Source organism: Borostomias antarcticus, assembly GCF_949987555.1.
Source record: "Borostomias antarcticus genome assembly, chromosome: 8".
In the NCBI taxonomy this organism is placed as follows: domain Eukaryota; kingdom Metazoa; phylum Chordata; class Actinopteri; order Stomiiformes; family Stomiidae; genus Borostomias; species Borostomias antarcticus.
Window position 1 is genome coordinate 26539576 of NC_140241.1, and position 24753 is coordinate 26564328.

The window sequence follows — 24753 nt, forward strand, 5'->3', positions numbered from 1 at the left end:
GACTGACTGACTGACTGACTGACTGACTGACTGACTGACTGGCTGACTGGCTGACTGGCTGACTGACTGACTGACTGACTGACTGACTGGCTGACTGGCTGACTGACTGACTGACTGACTGACTTGCTGACTGACTGACTTGCTGACTGGCTGACTGGCTGACTGGCTGACTGGCTGACTGGCTGACTGGCTGACTGGCTGGCTGGCTGGCTGACTGGCTGGCTGACTCACTTTATTGTCGGGTCAAGCTGAGTTCTGTGACGTTCAATATGTTAAAAATACAGAACCAGTCGCGTTAATGAGCCTGCAGTTAACTTCGCCATAACTATCGCAACGTGTACAAAAGGATACATCTACATCATGAGGTTTTAGCAGTAATACCTTTTAAGTCCGAAATAGTGCCATTTACCTAAGGTCCTACAGTCTCCATGACATTCAGGCTGATTTAACGTCATGTTCTGCTCTAAAGAAGAGTAGGAGAGCTCTCTCTCGGTCTCTGCAGCTCTTAATGACATGAGAAACGCCGACTTTATAGTCAGTTCGCTGATTTACTGCTGGTCCTTCTGCCCCGACGCCTCACAATCACAATGGTTATAATAGATAGGTCCAGATACACTCAGACCATTAGACATTCACATCCCATTTGAAAATGAGCCTATTAAAGTTATATTCAGAGAAGAGCACTTTACCACGACCTGCAGGTGGCAAATGGCGGATCTACGCCATGTCCTACGTCCGCCCCACGCTTCGAAGACTGTGGAAACTATTCCAGTCACGGTGAGTCACAAGCTTACACAATCGGGTTGGACCTCAGTCTAAAAAGCACCTCTCCAGCTCTACACAACTCTCCGAGGCTGTTCACTTCAGATGGAAGTTGAGTGTGGCTTCGCTGCCCCCTAGAGCACGTTGAATGAAGCGCACCATTCACTGCACCGCAATATGGGCGGAGGGTTCTGAGGGTTTACAACTAGGACGGACAGTTAAGGCCTCCATCCTGTCCCAGGCCTGTCCCCTACCAATACGGTGATGTGACAGCCAGGGGACACCCAGCGGGGTTAGTCTGGTGGGACTGTGGAGCCAGAGTGAAGAGCTCCGGTGGCCCCCCCCACCCCCCCCCCCCCGCTGTCTGAAAACAGATGTCTTGGTGTCACTCATGAATTCACCAAGCAGGATGAATGGCTGCTAATGTTCAGACGGACAGACGGACGGACGGACAGAAAGACAGGAAGACAGACAGGAAGACACAGACAGGAAGACACAGACAGACAGACAGACAGACAGACAGACAGACAGACGCAGACAGACACAGACAGACAGAGACAGACAGACAGACAGACAGACAGACAGACAGACAGACAGACAGACAAGACAGACAAGACAGACAAGACAGACAGACAGACAGACAGACAGACATAATGTTTCTCCTATAGGGCTTCATCAGATTGTTTCCAGGGCGAAACGTTATGTGTTTGATTTGAGGGGAAATTAAAGCACGGGACAGGCATCTTACTGTGTGTGGATTTTGTCCTGTATTGTGCAGTTTGTTCATGATGTGCATGTATATACTTTTTTCCGTCTCTTGCCCTACACTTGAACCATGTCTCAGCGAAGCTTAGCTTGTAAGGAGAATCCTAAGGCGCCGTTCAGAATGCGAGACACTGCCTTTTTTGTTGAAGCCTACAATTTAAAAAAAGAGCAGCTTACTGCGTTGTTGTCGTTGTTCCTAGGCAACCACTGATTCAGGATTCAAAACTCGAGATCCGTTTAATCACCATGGTTTACACATACAGTACTAGGTCATACGAGGTCGCCGGTCCTACGTAAGCAGAACCTAGCTAGTTAGTACCTAGTTACCTTACCGAGGGATAAAACATCTACATAAAAAAATGAACAGGGGGAGGGCACTTCCTCTGGCTCCGATTGAGGGTGAGAGGCAGTTCTCAGAGGTACGTTGGACCCAGGGAGACGGAGGTCCGTGTGAGTACGAGACCCTCAGAGAGAGGAGAAACCCCGGGGAGCACCACCGGCTGCTCCAGGAGCTTCGCCTGGATGATGGTCGGTTCGAGGCTCATTAGCGTGAGTCGGGAACAGTTTGACAATCTGCTGTCAATCGTCGGCCCGCCTCTCGATTCATCTGATTGGGCAACGCAAATGAGATCAGGCACGTTTCTGCTCCGAGTTGAATTTTTCTTTCAACTCGAGGCGTTCAGGGCACTCCAGTGAGGGAAACAATTCGCTCTCATGGAAAATGATTAAAAAACGCTGCTAAAAAGCGCTCGGTCTGAGTCCGGCCTAATGGGATATCCACACACATGACCCTTCAAGGTCACTGCCCACATGTCAAGGTCACACACCATTACTCCAGCTTGATGGAGGACCGATGAGTAGGAGTGTGTGTGCGTGTGTAAGAGAGAAAGACCGTGTGTGTGTGTGTGTGTGTGTGTGTGTGTGTGTGTGTGTGTGTGTGCGTGCGTACGCGCATGGCAGAAGGCGGTGTCCCACAGCTGGTCTCCTCTGGTATGGCCTGAGTGACGAGTGACCAGGCGCGTCAGAGTCTGTCAGCGAGCGTGTCATTCATTATTAGCAGCTGCTCTGCTCTGATCTACTCTGCTTTGCACCTTAAGCTGCTTAGCTCAGCCTGTGCTCAGAACAGCTTCCCTGCCTCACCACAGAAAAGTGCTGAACTGTGTGTGTGTGTGGGGGGGGGGGGGGGGGGCGCATGTGTGTGTGTGCGTGTGTTGTTGGCCACTGAGGTCAAATCAGGCTCTCGTTTTATGCATGCCCAACACTAGTTACTCTATATACCATTAGCCCAGACCTATATCCCATACAATATACTGGATGACAGGATAAGTAGAAGAGTAATTTCTCTTCTCTGTAGAAGAACACAGTTGCCATGAGACAAGACACAATTCCTCATTAAAAAACAGGGTCACAGTCTGTGTATTTATCTGACTGCTATTCACAATGTACAGTACAGTTACAGTATGCTACAACGGGACACCCAGAGCTGGAACGTGAGCTGGCTAAGAATAGTAAGACCTCACTGGCCTGTGGGCCTGTCCAGGCACAGGCCGATGAGCATGAGAGAGAGAGAGATGAGCATGAGAGAGAGAGAGAGAGAGAGAGAGAGAAAGAGATGAGCATGAGAGAGAGAGAGATGAGCATGAGAGGAGAGAGAGAGAGAGAGAGAGAGAGCCTGAGAGAGAGAGAGAGAGAGAGAGAGAGATGAGCATGAGAGAGAGGAGATAGAGAGAGAGAGAGAGAGAGAGAGAGAGAGAGAAGAGATAGAGAGAGAGAGAGAGAGAGAGAGAGAGAGAGAGAGAGAGAGAGAGAGAGAGAGAGAGAGCTTACACTGTTTGACAACAGCCAACAAATCACGTACTGTACACCTTGTTGGCATGGCTCCAAGATGGAGCACATATACCTAGTAGGCTATGCTGTTGTTGTTGTTGTAAGTGTATGAGGGTTAGGCTTCAGGGTTCAAAATAAGGATTGGGAAGGAGAGGTGTCTTACTTATTTATTACTTACTGACTTTGTCAAGGTGCTCTGCTGTTAGACTGGGCATCCCCCAGGGGTCAGTGCTGGGCCCCCTCCTATATCATCTACTGCACCTCCTTCCCCTTCACACAATATTAAGTCACCACGGTGCTCACTTTCATTGTTACGCCGACTATACACACGTCTGCATTTCCACTAAACCCACAGCTGCCATTCCTCCCACCTCCCTCGCCACCTGCCTCCAAGACATCAGGAGCAGGACAAGCAGGAACTTCCTGGGAGCAATGGGAGCAAAACTGAGGCCGTGCTCATTGGGTCCAAAACCACCCTCCCCAAAGCCCAAAACACCCCACTCCCGACGTCATCACTGATGGATTCCCTGTACCCCTCTCAAGAGCCTGGGCGTCACTCTTGACAGCACCCTATCTCTTGCACCTCACATAAAAAAAACACATCACCCGGACTGCCTTCTTCCACCTTCGCAATATATCCACATCCCTTTTTCAATCCAGCACTGAAGTCTTAGTCCCACAATGCCATTCTCACCGGCCTCCCCGCCAAACGGCTCAAAGGGCTCCAAATCCCCCAGAGCTCTGCTGCCCGGATCATTACACACACCAGATCATGAGTACAACACCGCCATTCTCCTTCAACTACACAGGCTGCCCGTTCAATACTGGATTGACTATAAAGAAAAAACTTCTGCTCACCTACGAAGCCCTCCATAACCTCGCCCCCGCGTATCTCCCTGACCTCCTTCAGGAGTGCACACTCTCCCGCGCTCCCCCTCGCTCCTCTGCTGGCCTGCTGTCCATCCCTGCCCATGGCTTCCAGCTGCCCTGCTCCCTGACTCTAGAACTCCCTGCCCCCGCACATGCGCCAGCCTGACGCAATTATTATAGATAAATCTCACCTCAGGACCCACCTGTCCAAGCCTGCCTAGTCACTGTCACTGTCCTAGTCACGGTTACTGGTGTCCTGTGCTGGGTTGTATCTACAGTACCAGGGTGTAGTGGGGTTACTGGTGTCCTGTGCTGGGTTATATCTACAGTACCAGGGTGTAGTGGGGTTACTGGTGTCCTGTGTTGGGTTGTATCTACCAGGGTGTAGTGAGGTAACTGGTGTCCTGTGCTGGGTTGTATCTACCAGGGTGTAGTGAGGTTACTGGTGTCCTGTGTTGGGTTGTATCTACCAGGGTGTAGTGAGGTTACTGGTGTCCTGTGCTGGGTTGTATCTACCAGGGTGTAGTGAGGTTACTGGTGTCCTGTGTTGGGTTGTATCTACCAGGGTGTAGTGAGGTTACTGGTGTCCTGTGTTGGGTTGTATCTACCAGGGTGTAGTGAGGTTACTGGTGTCCTGTGCTGGGTTGTATCTACCAGGGTGTAGTGAGGTTACTGGTGTCCTGTGCTGGGTTGTATCTACCAGGGTGTAGTGGGGTTACTGGTGTCCTGTGCTGGGTTGTATCTACCTGGGTGGAGAACTGCTGGAACTCCTCAGGCAGGATCCAGGAGCGTGGGTAGAAGTTGTACTCCTCAGGGAAGAGCTCCTGCATGGTCCTCATGGCTCTGCTCAGGTTGATCTTCCTCAGCATCTCAATCATACCTGGAGACACGGCAGAGGAACACAGCAACACACAGGTTAGACAGGCAGCCACGAGAGACGCACACACAGACCTGGGCAAGGAAAAAAATCCTCTCAGAACTGGTCCCTGTGTGTGACAGACAAGGACAAGACATGACACAGATGCAGGTCTACTCTATACAGAGCTACAGTAGTGTTATACAGGCAGGCTAGAGTCCCAGAGTGATTTCTTGGTTGGAATTCCAACCAGGCCAATCAGTGTCCTTTGACTGCGGTGACAGAATTAAAACTGTGCAACGTGATTGGCTAGGGGATGAACTAATCACTGAGGACGGCGGACGGCCATCTCGGAAAACGGCAGCAATGGGAGCCTGTTGACGCTGAATAAAGTGAAACGAAATGCCAATTCAGTCTGAGTGTCAGGCTAGGCTAGAGTAGGAGGAGGGATACAGCGCTGGAGTGGTAGTTACAGGCAGGCTACATCTGGAGGAGGGATACATAGATGGTAGTCATAAAAGGCTGTCTGCAGAGGAGTGATGCGCCCTACTCTAACACCACCCTAGGGATGTAACTATAACCGGTACAATGATTAAACGCGATAAAATTGTATTACATTTATCGCTAAAATTATCATTAAAACCATGTTTGATTACCGCACTTTGAAAAACTCACTGTAAATACGGTCCAGCAAAAGCTAAAGTTAGCAACAGTCTCCAAGACACATTATTTTAATGTTTATGCAAGCAAAAAGTGCACAGTGCTGCTGATTTTATTTGTGGTTTTCCATATAAAACTTGGTGAAATTATCTCAGTGTGTGTATCAGTAGTTTTTGAACATTTTCAGCACATTTTAACAATACCGCGATAATACTGATAACCGTGATAATTAGGGTCACTATAATCATAATGTTCATACCGTTACATCTCTACACCACCCACTAATACAATAATCTCTACTGAGATCATTAAAGTGACATGGCATGACAACTAGCTATGCACTAGCTTTAGCATTAGCATTAGTACAGCAGGCTCACTGACACCTGGCTCTTACAGTAAATACATGCCGTCTATGCACACAACCATACAGCTGTGTTAGCCTACATTGAGTTCCATGGGGACCATAGGACTTGCGCAGCATGTCCATATTAGGAGGTGCACGTGCGTACCTGGGAACTTGTTGACCTGCCCAGAGACAATGTTGTCATTGTCGTGGAAGGACACACCATGCCAGTAGATGTCACAGGCTGTCCTTCTACCCACTGGAAACTGGAGAATGAGAGCGAGAGAGAGAGAGTGAGACAGAGAGAGGGAGGGAGGGAGAGAGAGAGAGAAAGAGAGAAAGAAAGGAAAGTTATGGGTAATGATTAGTCTTGTTTTCATATAATAATGAATACATGCAAACAGTTTGATAATATGGTAAATGGTAATATAAATATATTATGAAATGGTAATTTCATAATATAAATATTATATATATATAATATATAATATATAATATAAATATGAAATACTTGTACAGTAAATGGCGTACAGTAGTAAGAGAAGCTGTTCTCTAGCTGTACTTTAAACAACTATGACACACTACAAAACCAAACGGGATGGGCAACTTTCCCAGTGTGTAGCGCGTGTGGGGCTTTAGCAGCTCATACAGCTGCACCTTACCGTACCTACTGTATGATGTCATAGGCCAGGTGAGCTCATTTGGGCCAGTTAGTTCTGCCATGACACGGGCCAAGTACGGCCAGCTAGTCTAGTTACAGTACATGTAGTTCAAGTCAGGTAAGCTGAGGTCACCGGATGGGCGCCCTGCCAGTGACACAGGGAGGCGGGGCTGAGCCTCCCAGTGGGCGGTGCTCAACCAATCAGGCCATCGGTTTCTCCAGACCTGGTCAGCCTGCCAACAGGCCTCTCCTAGCTAACTGGGCATGGAGAGTGTTGCTGCATCTGGTTACAGTGTGTGTGTATGTGTGTGTGTGTGTGTGTGTGTGTGTGTGTGTGTAACCAGGTCAGGAGAGTCAGGACAGGGAGCTGGTGTGTGTGTGTGTGTGTGTGTGTGTGTGTGTGTGTGTGTGTGTGTTCCCATGTGTGAGAAGGAGGGGAAGCCTGCCTGCATGACACCCAAGGCTTGCTATAAATACAACAGAGCATCCCTCAGATGTCTCTGTATAGCCGTCCTAATCTGATCAGGGATGTAGGCCACATTCATCTAGGAGAATAAATCCCTTTATGTTCTATGGTGACTGGAAGAGGCCCATTCTGCACAACGTACCGGCATTACACTGGCGCAGGGTTCGCTCACACACACACGCATGCATGCCTGTGCGCACTCTCTCTCTCACACACACACCACACACACGCACACACGGGCGCACGCACACACACGCAGACATCAGATTTATTGGGACCCCAGGAAAAGTAGCTACTGTTAAAATACAGTAGCTAATGGGGATCTAAGTCAACTACAACACACACGGGACATTGTGCACCCTCTCTGCGTGATTAAGTAAATAATGGACCATTGTAGTTCTAGTAATCTCCAGTACCCTAACAGAGATGACACACAGCAGTGGTAGAAGATGGTCTGACTGGGTTTTGGCAGGCTGGCACAGCCCTGATCCCGAGTCCCCACTCCTGAGGCTGCCAGACACGAGACACCGGTCCTAACCGATAGCCATATATAAACTATGAACAACCTCGTCTTCTGTCCTCTTAGCCTGCCCCGTTGTTTCACTGGGGCTAGACAGGGGGTTTTCATAGTTTATGCATGGCCACGAGCCTGGCAACAGTTCCCAGGTCTCGTCTGGTTAAGAGTTTGTTTTACATGAATGGTCACACCCATAGCCTCCTTTAGTCTGTAAGCCTATTTACAACTCAGTCCACTTACAGAGTTGAGAAGTTAGTTAAAAGTCCACTATTCTCCCTTTCAAACGTGCAGCTCTCAATCTCAATCTGCCCCTTCCCACTGGGGAACGTAAAACCTATTGGATTACGAGGGATTACGTCTAATCATTTCCCTCCATTTAAGACTAGGCCATATGCTGAAAGTCATCTGGTAGACGCCTATAGCTCAAAAAGTGCTGTGTCATCAAAATGACGCTATTGGGGAACCACCCACAGTCATAGCTGTAGCCGTAAGGATGCTGGCTGTGGCAGTGTATTAGGCTAGCTCCAGTGAACAGCTGAATGGAGAGGCCCAGAACTACACTAGACACTAGAATATCTCGGAAGCCTACTAGAAAAACTCATATGGGCCCATAAGTGGTCAGTGTGACAGAAATTACAGTTTACAGGCAGAGAAAGCCCATGCAGTTAAGGTATTACGCTACGTCTGGCTGAAACAGAGAGAGAGAGAGAGAGAGAGAGAGAGAGAGAGAGAGAGAGAGAGAGAGGGAGAGAGGGAGAGAGAGAGAGAGAGACAGAGAGAGACAGAGAGAGAGAGAGAGAGAGAGCCCTGCGCTGACTCTAGGCCCAGACCTTGACTCATCCTCCACATCTTCCAGCAACACTCCCAGAACCACTTACAGCCTCAGGATTACAATCATACCCTCTTTACCCGGGCTCTGTGCCAGTGGGCCTAATGCACTTGACACTCACAGGGCAGCCAATAGCCCCACAAGGGCCAGGGGTTTTCTGAAAGGTCTCTTCCAGTGGGCAGGGAGATCCGTTCCACCCTTGGCTGTGGTGGAGGCGTGGCCAGGCCGGCAGGGCGGGGCCAGGCCAGGGAGGAGGGGCGTACAGGCCTACAGTGACAGTCAAGCCTCTGAAACCAGACACACTAGGCCTGATGAACTTGAGCATTAAGAGCGAAGACAGTCTTTACTTGAAGCGTCCGACTGCTTCGCGCTCCGCAGCTCTTCATGTATAATGAAAGGGAGGCTTCAGGCTTGATCACAGACGATGACAGCTATTTAGCTCCTCCCCCGTTCAAACAAACCCAGCCCCCAACAGACGGAGTTCACCTCCAGAAGTGCGGGGCGGCCGTATCAATTAGCCATCTCATCAATGTATTAAAGACATGGCTCTCCATTTAGAGACACTTTCAGCTGGTCACAGACGAGGCGAGTGTGTGTGTGTGTGTGGGCGGGGGGGGGGGGGGGGGATGGGTAACTGTATACAGACGACCGTGAGCCGACAGGTTCAAGTGACAGAGTTAAAAGTGCGTGCTCTCTGTTGAATACTGTACCCTTTGATATCCTTCATGAAAGAGCTGTGCAGTAACCTAACAGGTTTGTTATGATCATGTTCCCAGTAAGATAATGACTTTGTAATTGAAGCAGCTCATGGCCCTATACATTTCATCATTTAGTAAAAACCTTATACATTATATAATGTATATATATATATATATATATATATATATATATATATATATATATATATATATATATATATATATATATATATACACATTATACCTTATATATTTATACACGATGCAGCTGCACTATTCTGGAGTTAAGATGGTAGAGAGTCAACATGGGTATTTGCGATTTGCCTCTCGTCAGGCTGCCTTTTTAAAATAAGAATGTGCCAATTAATTGACCTGCCTGGATAAATAAAGGTTGTCAACATGGCAAGCATACTTGTATATAAAGTGATTCACCTTGATACAGAAGCCTTTCCTTTGTATGGGGGTGAGAGACAGAGCATACCCAAAGATGTTGTTGTCAATGAACGGCCACAATAAACACAGCTTTCAACATCACAGCATACCTCTTTCCATTTCAGCTGTTTGATGCTGAGCTTCAGCGCCTCCAGGGAGGTTTTGGCTTTGGAGGTATCCACAGTGACAGCTTTCCTCTTCTTGGCAACTTTGTTCCCTTCCTCTTTGCTGCCCTTCTGGTGGTTGGGTGCGTGGTTTCCATTGGTCTCAGTCTTCCCTTGCAGGATCTTCCCAGTTCCTTTGACCAGGAGCATATCCTGACCCATCCGATTGAGACCCTTGACAGCTGCTGTCGACCCATGCGAGGCAGGGTCAGAGTTCTTCTCTTTCCCCACTTTACCTCTGCTTTTACTGCGATTCCTGCCGGTCACGTTGCTCTTGGAAGCATGTCGTCCAGCGGTGGTGGTGCTGCTGGTCGGGATGGGTGAGACGGAGGCTTGCGGGGATGATGCTGCCACTGCTGGTCTCTCTTCCACGGCCTCTGCCCCGGGGTCCTTCTCCGCATCATCCCCCGATGATCTCATCTGATCGAGCTGACCTTTCGCTTGTACATAGTGATCACTCATGATCCGAGTCTCTGAGACCGGGCAGGGCTCCGCGATGCCACCCAGCCCTGCTACGCGACAGCTGCTTGCAGTGGCAGAGGAGATCTCGCATTGCTAAGGAAGAGATCACCTCGCCCGAAGTATGACACAACTATCGTTAGCTGAGGTTCACAGTGTGCTAGCTAGACAGCATAGCTAGCTACTGCATTGATTTCCCACTGATGGTGATGATGTCAAGGACCGGTGGATGATCCTTTCAACATAGCTAGGTCTAGCTAGCGAGCTAGCTAACTAACAACGTCAACCCCTCGCCAGCTTTCCAATGTTAATTAGTCCACACAATCACCCCGACTGGGTTAGATAAAGTCAGCTAGTCGGCATCAGACGTTGTTCGCATATCGCAGAGCTTGACCTGGAGATTCACGCTAGCTAACCGCTAGCTACAACATGCTAACGTTTTGCTTGTCAGTGTGGCATCGGAATAAATCTTCCACACTCTACGGACTGACTTTGACGGCTACCTTCTGACAAGCATAGCTTACGAGAGACTCGAATAACGGCTGACAGCACCGGGAGAGACTGACCGGTGTGAGGCTGTGCCACCGCCTGCCTACAGTGAACCGGGCAGTCGGCGAACGTCCACTAGATACAGAACAGGAGTTTTGACAAGCAACTGACGGAAGCCTTCGAGGCACAAATTAGTACTAATGGTGCGTTCGTTTGTGGTCGGAGGTGGCAAGTCGCAAGTGGCAAAATACCTACCTCCGACCTGTGTGCATTCGAGCTATAGCGAATGATATGATGATGATATATGATATTGACGTCAGCCGGCAACTGGGGGCTGAGAAACATATCCGAATTTGCGACGAGGAAGTGCGAGTTCATGCGGCGTTTTATTTAATCATTCCTAGTAGCAAGTCGCAATTTGCCACCTCCGAGTAATAAACGAATGCACCATAATTTACAATCCGACCTACTACACAGGACTAACGTTACCGTGAGAGAATAGGGCCGTGTCCGAAATGCATACTACCTGCTACTTGCTATATAGTAGGCACTATATAGTAGGCATACTACATACTATATAGTACCTACTATATGCGAAATACAGTATGCACAGTTTTGATGTAGCATGCTGCATCTCGCCTACTATATAGCAAGTAGTATGCATTTCGGACACGGCCTAGGCCTACACACAATCCAGCATTTGCTTTATTGAGCGGATTTATATTTTGAATGCGAGTGGCCTGCATTTCGCTTTGGTATTTTTGCAAATCTATTTGACATGATTTAACGAGAGGGCTGCAGTACGGAATAGGCCGAGGCCAACAGAGTAGCAGAGCCTACAACTTTCTCCGTGTGACCAGCAGATGGCGTGCTTGTACTATTTCAGACAGAATGACACCAGAGGGACAGTGATGAATAGAGGGCCTCTCTCCCATCAATACTGTTTTAGGATGAGAAGGGAAGATGTGAGAGAAACAAATGTGAATGGGGAATGGATTGATACAGGAAACGTCAGCAAAACCTCAGTTAGGCTACTGCATACTTTTACCAGCTTGTAACTTGCATCGCTTTCTCAAAACCGTTGTTACACTGATCTATCTTATTAACCGGGTCAGAGGCTAAATTGATAGAGAAACGGGTGTATAAGCCCAGGCCTACTATAACAAGCGTCACAGCAACCAAAAGAAAATCACAATTTCGTAGTAGATAGATATATATATATATATATAGATAGATAGATAGATAGATAGATAGATAGATAGATAGATAGATAGATAGATAGATAGATAGATAGATAGATAGATAGATAGATAGACAGAGAGAGAGAGAGAAAGAAAGAAAGAAAGAAATAGATAGATAGATAGATAGATAGATAGATAGATAGATAGATAGATAGATAGATAGATAGATAGATAGATAGATAGATAGATAGATAGATAGATAGATAGATAGATAGATAGATAGATAGATAGATCCTGCTTACAAACAAACAGTAGGTAGGCAAAGTGTAAACTTTTCCTACAGTGTTGGTATAAAAACAAAGAGTAAACTCTGCCAATAACAAATAGCCAATAGGATTTGAAGAACTCAATGTAGAATTGCCCTGCGGGAAGTTGATTCAGCGGGCAGTTGGTAGAGGAGGGAGGGAGAAGCGGTTTCATGGTTCAGCGACGTTTTCCCAGAGGGCTGGGTTACGTCATAAATTGGGACTTTGCTCCATTGGGAGAGTCGCTTTGTAGAGTGGGGGCGTAATGTCCGTGATGCCACCACCTACGGAGTTCAGCATTCAAAAAGATCTCCAACAAGGGGGCATCCACCTGCCGATAGAAAACCACAGCCTCCCCAGAGAGCGATAGATAAGTTGGACGCCTAATCATTGGTTAAACGCGTACGGCTTTTGCAAGACCCGAGGAATTGCTACAACAAAAGGAGTGTTTTAGGCGCTCGTCGGCGTGGGGGGTGAATAGAAAAGAAAAGAGGCGCACAAATCTGTTCTACTTGAGGTCGGGATCCCCGGTGCCATGAAAGCGCATTCCTTCGCGACAATGGGCTCCGTCTGTTACGGGGTGATCGGCACTCGCAGTTGAGCGCATTCCCTCTCTAAATGTGTTGTAACTGTGCATGTTAAGCGCTCTCCGGTGTTGTGTCGCTCTGCCGGGACGGAAGACCGGGTACCGGGTTTGATCTATTTGAGAATGCCCGCGCGGAACAGGTACAACCTGGTGGATGATGTGGGGGACTCGCGAGTCCCCCTCCACAACGAAGAGGCATACCAGCACGGGATCAATTTCCAAGCCAAGGTGATATATTTTCGAATAGCCTGCCTTATAGACACCACCATGTACTTAGGGTTTTTTTCTGCGGATAGCTGTTCTGTAGGCTAAGTGTCTGGATGAGTGTCATATAGTAGGCTATCCGGATTCAAGGGTCTTTTGGAGTTGCCCGTTTTACTTACGCTGGACAGGTTCAGTGTTGATATCAGAATTTATAGTTATTGTATTAACTAGGTTACAGTTTGACTCCAAGGTATGCATCGATTGTGCCTGTAATGTATATAAGGGAGTCAAAAACAAGACTCCTAGGTTAATCCAGTAGCTAGCCTATAATTACATGATAATAACCGTTTTCCAGGGGGGGGGGGTCCTGTGTTCGAGTGGTTCTCTGGTTATTGAGTGTTCCACCCGTGTAATACCAATGTTCTGATTTGATCCATACAGTTTCTCATCAGCTGATAATGCACTGGCATCTACACATTTTCCTGTGATTGTTGTTGCTGTTCTTTACGATGTTGTGTATTCTCTGTGTGTGTGTGTGTGAATATGTTTGTTGTAACGTGTGTGACTGTTGTGTGTTTTGTGCAGTATGTGGGGAGTTTGGATGTGCCCAGGCCCAACAGTCGTATGGAGATAGTTGCAGCCATGAGGAGGATCAGGGTAAGTGAGGCTCATAAACACACACACACACACACACACACACACACACACACTGCTCTCCCAACACCCTGATCTGACTGGTCTCTACGAACGTTGGTACATGCGCACACACACAGACACACTTATTGTAATTGGAGACATATATTCTCGGCACACATGAGGAAGTAGCAAAGGATACGGTACATCGGACGTCATCTCATTTTAGGAAGAGTTGTGTTTCCTGTCTATGGCAGGTTCCCTAGCGTTGTGTTAATTAGAGGGCGAGGGCTCTGTGCTCTGCCTGCCTACACACACCTGCATAATACACAGCCTCCACACTAATTAAACAAACAATGACAACACAGCGCCTCAGTGATGCTCTCCATGTCCATTCACCAGGAGCCATTTATAGCAAACAACAAAGCTAACTGCCTCACAGGGGAATACGGGGCTGAGCTGGGATGTGAGGACTCTGCTGGATTATTCTGAGTTTCGAGAGAGGGGGAGGGAGAAAGACAGAGGGAGAGAGAGGGGGGGGGGTGCGTAGTATACACACATACTGCTTGAGTGTGTCTTGTTTTTTGTGAGTGTGTTTTGCACGTGCGTTTTGCATGTGAGGGTTACTATGGGAGCAGGACTGCTTTCAGCGAGTGTGTGTGTGTGTGTGTGTGTGTGTGTGTGTGTGTGTGTGTGTGTGTGTGTGTGTGTGTGTGTGTGTGAGTGAGTGTGTGCACACGCGTGGGTTCGGCATCGTTGCCTTTGACAAGGCGGCGTTAGCGGTGTGATTACAGTGCTCAGGGGAACTGCACTCCAAAGGTAGTCAACGGGGAAGGACGAGAGGTGACATCAGCTCTCTCAGCAGATAGACTATCAGTTCTCTTTCCCTCTGTCTCTCTCTCACTCTCTGCTTCTTTCTGTTGCCCTGCCCGCTCTCTCTCTCTCTCTCTCTCTCTCTCTCTCTTTTTCTATCACTCTTCCTCTGTGCTCCAACACCCAGGCCGTCCAGTGCGGTACACTTGTGCCACCTCCTAATAATCAGCCCGTGTGATTACTAGGCCGGCAGGCCTTCTCAGCCCCTCAGGGGAACTGGCGTGTTCGTTCCAGACGGCCACACCACCGTGTGTGTGAGAGAGAGAAGCCGATGCTCTCTAATCTGAGTGTGAATCACTGGTTAGGTCGAGACACGAATGGGATCGCAGTAAAACCTTCCCTTACACCACACACCCCCCGGGGAAATCACACAATGGGATTAGAGGGTACGTCTGAGTGACTGGGTGGAGTTTGGGTTTGAATTGATTTGAAAGTTATGACTGTGCACGGTGCACCTTAAACGCATGAGCTTTGAGACTCCACCCCTTTCTATTCCTCTCTCTCTCTTTTGTCTTTCCTCCCTCTCTCTATCCCTCTCTCCCTAACCGTCACTCTCTCTATCCCTCATTTGGGAGGTTCCGCCCGTTACTAACTAGAACAGTAGGTTAGTGGGTGGTGTTTTGATGATGAGTGTGGAGAGGTGTACCGTTTCTATTAAAGTGGGTTAGTGTGTGTGCTTGTATGTGTGCATGTAGGCTATCTGCGCATGTGCGTGCATACTGTAGTGTGTGTGTGTGTGTGTGTGTCTAGTGGGTAAATTAGCTCTCCAGAGAATCTCTACAGGAGACATAGGGGAGATATCTTTGGGCTGCTAAATCGGTCTGCGAATATACAGGTCTGCAGAACAGAAAGGTGTGTGTGTGTGTGCTCTACATCCTGTTGTGCATGTCATGTTCCCTGACACTGACTGATAGGTCTACTTTGAGAAGAGCACACAGAGGCACAGGATGTCAGAAATCTGTCAATACAATATGTTCTAATATGGAACACATGAGGGTCTGAAGCTTGAGCTGGCAGAAGACAGCTTGTCTCTCCTCTCTCTCTCTCTCTCTCTCTCTCTCTCTCTCTCTCTCTCTCTCTCTCACTCTCTCTCTCTCCTCTTTCTTCTTTCATTTACATTACATTTAATTTACATTACAGTCATTTTTATCCAAAGCGACGTACCATAATCACATTTAACGTAGGAAAGGTCAGTGTACTACTACTTGCCAGAACTCACAAGTGCACCTCCTTTCTAAAACAATTGACTAAGACCATAAACTAGTGCTGAAGGCAAAGTGACGAATAGCAAACTAAGAATACAATATGTGCTTAAGAGGGAGGATCTTGGTACTACTTCCTGAAGAGGTGAGTTTTGAGCCTGTGGCCAATTTACCCAGAGCTCCCTCTGCTAGCTCTGCTAAACCCAACCCGTCTTCTCCTTCTCTCGCCCTGCTCTTCTTCACCTCCGCCCCCCCGCCTCCATCCCTCTCCCTGGCCGGTTCTGCCTCCCCTCCGTCCCCCTAACCGGACAGAGCCGGTGGTGTGAACTGGCCCGGCTTAACCCACGTGAAACCCGCCGCTCCACTGAGAGAGTGGAGGAAGTGAAAACACAAACTCTCCCTGGAGCCACGCGGCCTCAGTACTGACACTGCTGTACCAGGCAGACAGGCAGGCAGGCAGACAGACAGACAGACAGACAGACAGACAGACAGACAGACAGACAGACAGGCAGGCAGGCAGGCAGGCAGGCAGGCAGGCAGACAGACAGACAGACACACACACAGACAGACAGACAGACAGACAGACAGACAAGCAGGGAAACGATTAGACAGTGAGGTAGTCAGACAGACAGACAGGCAGGGGATATGAGTTTGATTACTGCAATCTGAGGGAAGATTCCATTCTGTTATAATTAGAGGGGAGGAGGGGGGGGGTTGGGGGAATAATTGTTTTGTTTGAGCGCTAATTTCTCATTGGAATACTCCCTCCTAACTCAACTGTAAATTGATTCCCTGTTCAACTGCTTTGTGTATTATCATTGTGTGTGGGTGTGTGTATGTGTGTGTGTGCGTGCGTGTGTGAAGTCTCCCATGACAACCAAAGATGGCAGCCAGCTAGTATCCTCTCAATAATGAATAGATCTGATGTTATGCTTTTGCTGAGCCTATGGGAAAAGTATTTAAGGAGCATCAGCCATGTTGGTTTTGGTGTGTTTGTGCTTGTGTGTGTGTGTGTGTGTTTTGTGTGTATGTGTCTAATGGAGAAGCAGTGTTTGGTGTGTTTGTGAAGGGGTCTCTCCAGGGGTCTCCACTGAGTAGGTCTATGTTGAGGAAGTGGTTGAGAGGAGTCATTTGGGACCAGTCTGTCTATAAAAACCCTCAGCTCTTAATTATTGATCTGACTCGTAGGTTTCTGCTGCATTACCCCGGTCCACACGGACCAGTGCAGTAAAGCTGGCTCTAATACGTAGTCTGGCACCGCGAGACTAGCTACTAAGTATCCAGTATGCAGACTGCTGATTGGTCAGGCTACGTGCAAAGGAAGCTCAGCCAGACAGCCACCTGTAGACGGGATCTCAAACAAGTGCAAATTCCTAATAGCTGCGACCATATAACGAGCTATGGAGTAGGCTACAAGCACTTTAACTTTGGCTGAATCTTCTCCTCTCTTGTAAGTGGTAATGGTAAATCTCATTTACCCATTCACACACCAATGGCGGCAGTTGCCATGCAAGGTGCTAGCCTGCTCATTGGGAGCAATTTTGGGCTCAGTGTCTTGCTCAAAGACACTTCGACATGTCGTCTGGAGGAGCCGGGATTCGAACCGCAGACCCTGTGGTCATTGGACGACCCGCTCTACCTCCTGAGCTACAGCCGCCTCTCTTGTCTAACTAGTGGATTAGTTAACAGCTGTGGCGCCACATTGCACTTTTGTGGACATTTTTGTGGACCAGTACCAACCAACCGAGTGAGCTATAGAGCTCCTGGTGGCAGCTAAAAAAAACATAAGGTCTGGTTAAAAGACTCCTAACACTACACTAAAGTAGAGAAATCAAACTCCTTGCCATGGGAAATGTCATGATAATAATATAGCTGAACATGTCATTTGTATACCAGTTTCTCACTGTTTCGCTCATTAAGTGTTATGTTCAAATGAGCATTAAAGGACAGATTCGGAATTTAGCATTATAAGCCATGTTCAAAGGTTATTAACAATCATATACAACGGCCGATATCAACGTTTCGTCAAACGTCAAAAACACCATAAGCTCTCGTTTTAAAAAACGGGAAAATCAATGAGTGGTCACTGGCGTCCGTTGATGTTCTGACCAAAAAAATCCCCACAAAGTACTCTTCCAATGGGGTTTTACCTTTTGTTTCTGGCGCTCTCATGGACGTTTATGTGGTGGCCCTGGCACCTGAAGTCCCTACTGGTGGAAAACGAAGTGAAAAAAACCCCAAAGTGAATAGAGCTGTCATAGAAATTGTAGTTTCACCACCTCACCACCTCCCTCAACCTTTCACATAGCTGTGCTAATCTAATTTATGACAGGATGACCTCTCTTCAGGAGGTCAACACACCTAGACTTTGTCTGGCCTGAATAACCATTCTTTGTTCTATTGTCCCTGCAAGATTTACCGCTCTTTCTCATATCACGTGTCTCATCTCTTGACCACTGTTGATGACGTATGCCATTTATTATGACGTGTACAGATAGATTATCCAATCACATCCCTGGAAGCGTCATACCTGTGTATTGCTTTGAATATAAGGCCGCGCAAGACCAGACTGCGGCACTTCTGCTGGATGCCACTCACGTGCGTTATCCTGGAAGTCCTTGCGCTCGTATGTTTTCTCAATAAACCGGACTAAACCTCTTTGAGCGAACCTTGGCAAATCTTTTTACTTTCGATCAGATTTAATTCCATTACAGAGTCGAGTAGAGTTAAGTTGAGGTGCTACAATATGGTGGAAAAAAGCCATAAACTTATCGACTAACCCCACGGAGCAGTACAGCAAGGCTGGTTCTAAGTATTGACAGACCCCCTGACCCCGTGGACAGGCTGCCCCTACGCGGCTGCCAGGCTGGTCGTAACCAGCTGGTTATTAGCACATACGGATGTGGTGCTTTTACCGTGATGAGCTCTCACTGTAACTGTTTAAGGCATAGCGAGGCTGGCCTGTCAGCGTAGACATGATGGAATCAGAGAAGGAGGTGGAGAGGGGAAGAGAACAGCAGACCAGCCCAGGATTCAACCCCGTCTCTAGGGAAGTGGACTGTACGTGTGCTGGAGAGCAAGTGGGCCGTCTGCCCTCCACCTTAGTCCGGTCCAGGGAGGTGCGTTCATAGCCCCGGGGCAGACAAACCGTTCCATCTCTCTGTCCTTTCTCTGGAATTCTGGGTCAGATTCTCATGGTGCACTCGCTGCCAAATCAAAAGTAATTAGCTTACGTCTAAATGAATATTGACTCAGCTACTGAGGACCTCGCTCTCTCTCTCTCTCTCTCTCTCTCTCTCTGTATCTCTCTTTGTTTCCCTTTGTATCTCTCTCTCTCTCTCTGTATCTCTCTTTGTTTCTCTTTGTGTCTCTCTCTCTCTCTCTCTCTTTCTCTCTCATATTTGATAAGCGCCTCCGGTATTCTTTGTATTCCCAACAACAGTTGTTTTGTGTCCATGGAGAGCAGCAGAGAGAAAGCCTGACAAGGTCGTTACAGCAGGAGAAGAAGATCTAACCTGGTTTGTTCCACTCAACCATCTAGGAAAGCTTTGTTGGAAAATGAACTTTGATGGTGATTGGATGAACCATCTGTCTGTCATCCCTCACGGCGGTTAAATCAGATTCTTACTGAAGCCTGTCGGGAGAAGAGCGAAAACCTCCTTTTCACAGAGAAAAGCTTTCACTGTCATTCTTTGCTCTTCTTTCAATAATATTAATAATAATCTTGACCTCAAGGGTAGGGCTGTGCAATAAAATCGCTGCAATACATCACAATATTTTTCTCTGAGGTACTGCATTGATTTTACACAGGGTTTTTTTTGCACAAGGAAAATATACAGAACAAGACAGTGAATGGATATAGACAATTAAAGATAGAATTCAGTCATAGATAAATTATTCAGGCTTTACATAAACAAGAATTTAAATCCCGCCCTCGGGATCATTACATTACATTACAGTCATCTAGCAGATGCTTTTATCCAAAGCGACTAAAAATAATTGCATTTAACATAGAAAAAGCCAATGTACTACTACTTGCCAGAACTCACACGTGCATCTCCTTTCTAAAACAAGTGACTAAGAGCATAATCTAGTGCTGAAGGCAAAGTACAAGAATAGCAATCTCAAATATAATAGGTGCTTAAGAGGGAGGATCGTTGTAGTACTTCTTGAAGAGATGAGTTTTGAGCCTGCGACGAAAGATGGGCAGCGACTCTGCTGTCCTGACATCAGTGTTCCACCACTGCGGGGCCAGGACAGAGAAGAGCTGTGACCGTGTCGATCGACCGCAGGGGCCTCGGAGTGACGGGTCAACTAGTCGCCCCGAGGTAGCAGTGTAGTGGTCGGGAGGGGGTATAGGGTTTGACCATGGCTTGGAGGTAGGAGGGGGCTGTTCCTTTCATTGCCCTGTAGGCTAGTGCCAGAGTTTTAAACTGGATGCGAGCCGCTACAGGGAGCCAGTGTAGGGAACGGAGAAGGGAAGTTGTGTGGGAGAACTTGGGGTGGTTGAACACCAGGCGAGCAGCAAATTTCTGGACAAGTTCCAGGGGTTTAATGGCTGACGCCGGGGCCCCAGCAAGGAGGGAGTTGCAGTAGTCCAGGAGAGAGATGACCAGGGCCTGAATGAGCACCTCCGCCGTTTCATCAGTGAGGAAAGGGCGAATCCTCCTAATGTTGTAGAGCATGAATCTGTAGGAGCGTGTGACGGATGTGACATGTGCGGAGAATGACAATTGGTCATCCAGGGTCACACCCAGATTCCTCGCAGTCCATGTCGACGTCACCACTGTGTCTTCAATGGTGATGTGCAGGTCCCAGTGCGGGTAGCCCTTCCCCGGGAGGAACAGCAGCTCAGTCTTGTGCAGATTGAGCTTGAGGTGATGTGTCGTCATCCACTCCGAGATGTCAGCCAAGCACCCAGCTATGCGTGTCTCCACTTGTGTGTCAGAAGGGGGAAATGACAGGACCAGTAGGGTGTCATCGGCATAGCAGTGATAGGAGAGGACATGCGAGCAAATGGCAATGCTCAGAGATGTAGTGTAGAGGGAAAACAGGAGAGGACCCAGGACAGACCCTTGTGGAACCCCCGTAGTCAGACTACGCGGTTCCGACATCGACCCTCTCCATGTCACCTGGTAGGAGCGGCCCGTCAGGTAGGATGCAAACAGGGAGAGTACAAAGCCAGCGACACCTTTCTCCTCGAGGGTGGAGAGGAGGATCTGGTGGTCTACCGTATCAAATGCTGCTGACAGTTCTAGGAGTATCAGGACAGATGAGAGAGAGTTCGCTCTCGCGGCATGGAGTGACTCCGTCACTGCAAGGAGGGCGGTCTCTGTCGAGTGGCCAGCCTTGAACCCGGACTGGTGAGGGTCAAGGAGGTCATTCTGGTGGAGGTACGAAGACAGTTGGTTAAAAGTTCAAGTGTTTTAGATAGAAAGGATAGCAGGGAAACCGGTCTGTAGTTTTTGACATCAGAGGGGTCGAGAGATGGTTTCTTCAGGAGGGGGGTGACTCTGGCAGTCTTGAAAGCAGAGGGAAAGCATCCTGATACAAGAGATGCGTTGATGAGGTGGGTTAGGAAGAGAAGTAGCAACAGACTGAAGGAGAGTCGAGGGAACAGGGTCTAGGGAGCACATGGTAGGGCGGTTAGATGTTACAAGGTTGAGGACCTCATTGGGGGAGAGGGGAGAAAAGTGGGATAAGGTGGGACGTGGAGAGGAGGGGGGAAGGGCGGAGAGGGTGGGGGTGGGGAGGTGAGGTTGGTGCACACAGCATTGACCGGGGGATGGGGGAAAGAGGATCTGATCGTTAACTTTCTTCTCAAAGAACTTGGTGAAATCGTCAGGGAGAAGGGAGGAGTTGGGAGTAGGAGGTGGGGGCTGGAGTAGTGAAGAGAAGGTTTCAGAGAGTTTTTGGGGATTGGAAGCAGAGGTTAGGATTTTAGAGTGGAAGAAAGCAGCTTTAGCAGCAGACAGGGAGGAGGAGAATGTGGAAAGAAGAGAGTGGAAATGAAGAAGGTTCTCTGGGAGTCTGCCTTTCCTCCATTTACGCTCAGCTATTCTCAGGCTACTTCTCTCAGTACGCACTGAGTCCGACAGCCATGGGGCAGGTGGAGTTGGGCGTGCTGACCTGGAAGAGGAAAGAGTAGAAACCTCCAGGAGTTGTATTTTCAGCTGCATTTTAAAATGTTATAATTTATTCATGTATTGTATCGCAATGTATCGTGATACATATCATATCATGACCCATGTATCATGATACGTATCGTATCGTGAGGTCCTTGCCAATACTCAGCCCTACTCAAGGGTCTTTATTGGCCACACAGTGAGACACACAACACACGTGATTGAGGAGCGACACAGCACACACAACACACACACACGTCGCCGGTGGAAATTGTTCCCTGCATGTCTCCCATCCAAGCTGTCCTTTTCCAGGGGCAGCCAGGAGCAGTGGGCAGCCATCGTTCATGGCGCTCAGGGATCAAGTCCAAGTGCTCAGTCCATGTCCTGGTCAAGGGCATAACGGATGCTATAGCAGCATCTATGCTAATCTCTAGGCGTCGCCATTGTTGTTACTTGAACAGTTGCTTGTCGCTGTCGTCACGCCTAAACCACGCCCCGTGTAGCCGCTAGTATTTCCTCAAAGAACGCTTCATTGGTTAGATCGTTTTCTGATCTACCACAAACGGATCTCCATCGAGCTTTGCCAGACTGATGCGTGGAGTGAAGCAATGTGAGCTCGATCGGGATGGTCTCTGGAGCCTAGAGAAGACCTGCTGTCATGCTCTTACTCAGATCACTGTGACAGGGAGGGAGAGAGAGAGAAGCAGAGGGATGAGGGGGGTGGGAGAGAGGGAGGGATGAGGGGGAAGAGAGGTAGGGATGAGGGGAGGGATGGTGAGGGGAGACAGGGAGGGGTGAGGGGGAAAGAGAGAGGGGGGGAGAGAGGGAGGGATGAGGGGGGAAGAGAGGGAGGGATGAGGGGATGGATGGGGGGAAGAGAGGGAGGGATGAGGGGGGCAGAGAAGGAGGGCAGATCAGACAGATAATCCCTGTGAGGACGGTGGTATTGGGAGGGAGGGGAGGGGGAGCCGTCATGTCATCGGCGGTTCCTCACACACCTGCAGCTCAGGCTTAGGGGGGGGGGGGTGGGGGGGGGGAGGGAGGTTCCTGCAGAGGCTTTCACACATGGCTTAGCGGGGGACGTCTCCTCACACTGGCGGCTCTGCTGGGCTTTTAGAAGATCCGTCTTTCACTTTGAGCACTGGCGTAGAAACCTGTCTCTGTGTGTGTGTGTGTGTGTGTGTGTGTGTGTGTCTCTCTCTCTCTGTTTTGCTTCCCGGGCCCCTCACACCTCTCCTTCTAAACCACCCTGTTCAGTCCAGCCCATCAGTATCTGTCCAGGCATGACAGAAATATACAACAGGCTGTCTGTCTGTCTGTCTGTCTGTCTGTCTGTCTGTCTGTCTGTCTGTCTGTCTGTCTGTCTGTCTGTCTCTACCTTCTGCCCACATGCCTGTCTGTCTGTCCCTGATGTCCTGTCTGCCTGCCTGCCTGTCTGTCTGTCTGTCTCTCTGATGTCCTGTCTGCCTGCCTGTGTATGTGTGTGTGTGTGTGTGTGTGTGTGTGTGTGTGTGTGTGTGTGTGTGTGTGTGTCAGTAGAGAGCAGAGAGGCAGAGCAAGCATCTAGTCTCTGTGCTCGATGACAGATGGAGAGAGGGGCTTTGTAATCCGGCTGGTGTCACTGTCAACAAACGCTCTCTCACCTCCTCTGCATTTAATTGCTGCCAGTTTGTTGTTGTTGTTGTAGTTGTGTGTGTGTGTGTGCATTGGATAAACAAATATTGGCACAAAAACAAAAGGAACGAAACCCCCCAACCCTCTTTGTCTCCCAGAGGAATCTGCCAACAGAGGAGGTTGTCACTGCCTCGGGGCAGGAACACCCAGAAACACACGTGCACCGCAGAGGTCGGCGAAGACATTATTCTCTGTATTTCTCCCATCCTCCACGTCGTCCTTCCTCCAAGGGCAGCCGGGAGCAGCGGGCAGCTCTTATCAGCAGCGCCAGGGGACCGAGTCCGCAGCGATAACGTCCGTGTGCCGGTCAGGAACGGGTACAGAGGGGGAACGATCCATCCTGCGTGTTTTTGTTTTTTTTAAACTTTCGCGGAGGAAGCCCAGGTGAGCACGGGAGGGAACCCGGCCCACCAGCACCGACGGCGTCCCGGGCGGGAATCGAACCCCGGGCCTTCTCGCCGCGAGGCGGCAGAGCGCGGGGTTGAGGTGTTTTCCAGGACAGTTCCATTTCCATGACAGGAGTGTTTTTGTGTTTCCTGAACACACAGTTCACAGAGACGGCCTGTTGTCCTCCTCACACTGCTCCTGTCTATCTCTCTTTTTCCTCCTCTCGCTCTCCCTCCCTCCATCTCTCTCTCTCCCCGCCCCCCCGGCCCCCAGTATAAAAGCAGCTTGTCTTTTTATGACGCCGTGCCCCGTATCTCAGGCTTTATGTTCAGACCACTGGCAGGGAGCCACACCCCGACTCAGCTATCTCTGAAGGGCGCTTAACACACACACACACTCACACTCACACACTCACACACTGCAAAGGGGCCACGGGGGGGGGGAGGGGGCAGAGATAATGGGTGTATTGTTGGGCTCGCTGCGTCGGCGTCGAGGTCGTTAATGAACAGATGTATGGCTGCGGCGCCGCGGCCGTACACGTCTGCCGGCTCTAGACCTCAGCTCCACGCAGGCCGGCCGGGCGGAACTATAGCGACCGTTTACCGTTCCTGCATGGCTGCGGCCAACAGTATTTCAAACTGGTTTGGGCCTCGCTCACAGCCCTGCATGTTAACCCCTCAGCACCGCCTCCTCAGAATGCTAATAGCTAGCGTTAGCCGGCAGCCCGGGGGCAATCCAGGACTCAAACGGACCGGCCCACGGCCTGCGTCACCCCGGGAGCCGAG

The 24753-nt window shown here is 49.1% G+C and overlaps 2 protein-coding genes across 2 annotated transcripts in view; one reads left to right on the plus strand and one right to left on the minus strand.

Moving 5' to 3' along the window:
• The window catches only part of ttll11 (tubulin tyrosine ligase-like family, member 11), a 30542-nt gene extending 20451 nt beyond the window's left edge, over window positions 1-10091 (minus strand). The window contains exons 1-3 of the mRNA XM_084441587.1: window positions 9797-10091; window positions 6250-6349; window positions 4971-5104 (exon numbers count right to left, since the gene is read on the minus strand). Of these exons, the coding sequence (XP_084297713.1) occupies window positions 4971-5104; window positions 6250-6349; window positions 9797-10012 (450 nt within the window). The 5' untranslated portion in view covers window positions 10013-10091. The remainder of the gene's footprint in view (window positions 1-4970; window positions 5105-6249; window positions 6350-9796) is intronic.
• Window positions 10092-12979: 2888 nt separating this feature from the next.
• The window catches only part of LOC311312094 (carboxyl-terminal PDZ ligand of neuronal nitric oxide synthase protein), a gene marked incomplete at its 3' end in the record, with an annotated part of 45294 nt that continues 33520 nt past the window's right edge, over window positions 12980-24753 (plus strand). The window contains exons 1-2 of the mRNA XM_084441963.1: window positions 12980-13098; window positions 13660-13731. Coding sequence (XP_084298089.1) covers window positions 12994-13098; window positions 13660-13731 — 177 coding nt within the window. The 5' untranslated portion in view covers window positions 12980-12993. The remainder of the gene's footprint in view (window positions 13099-13659; window positions 13732-24753) is intronic.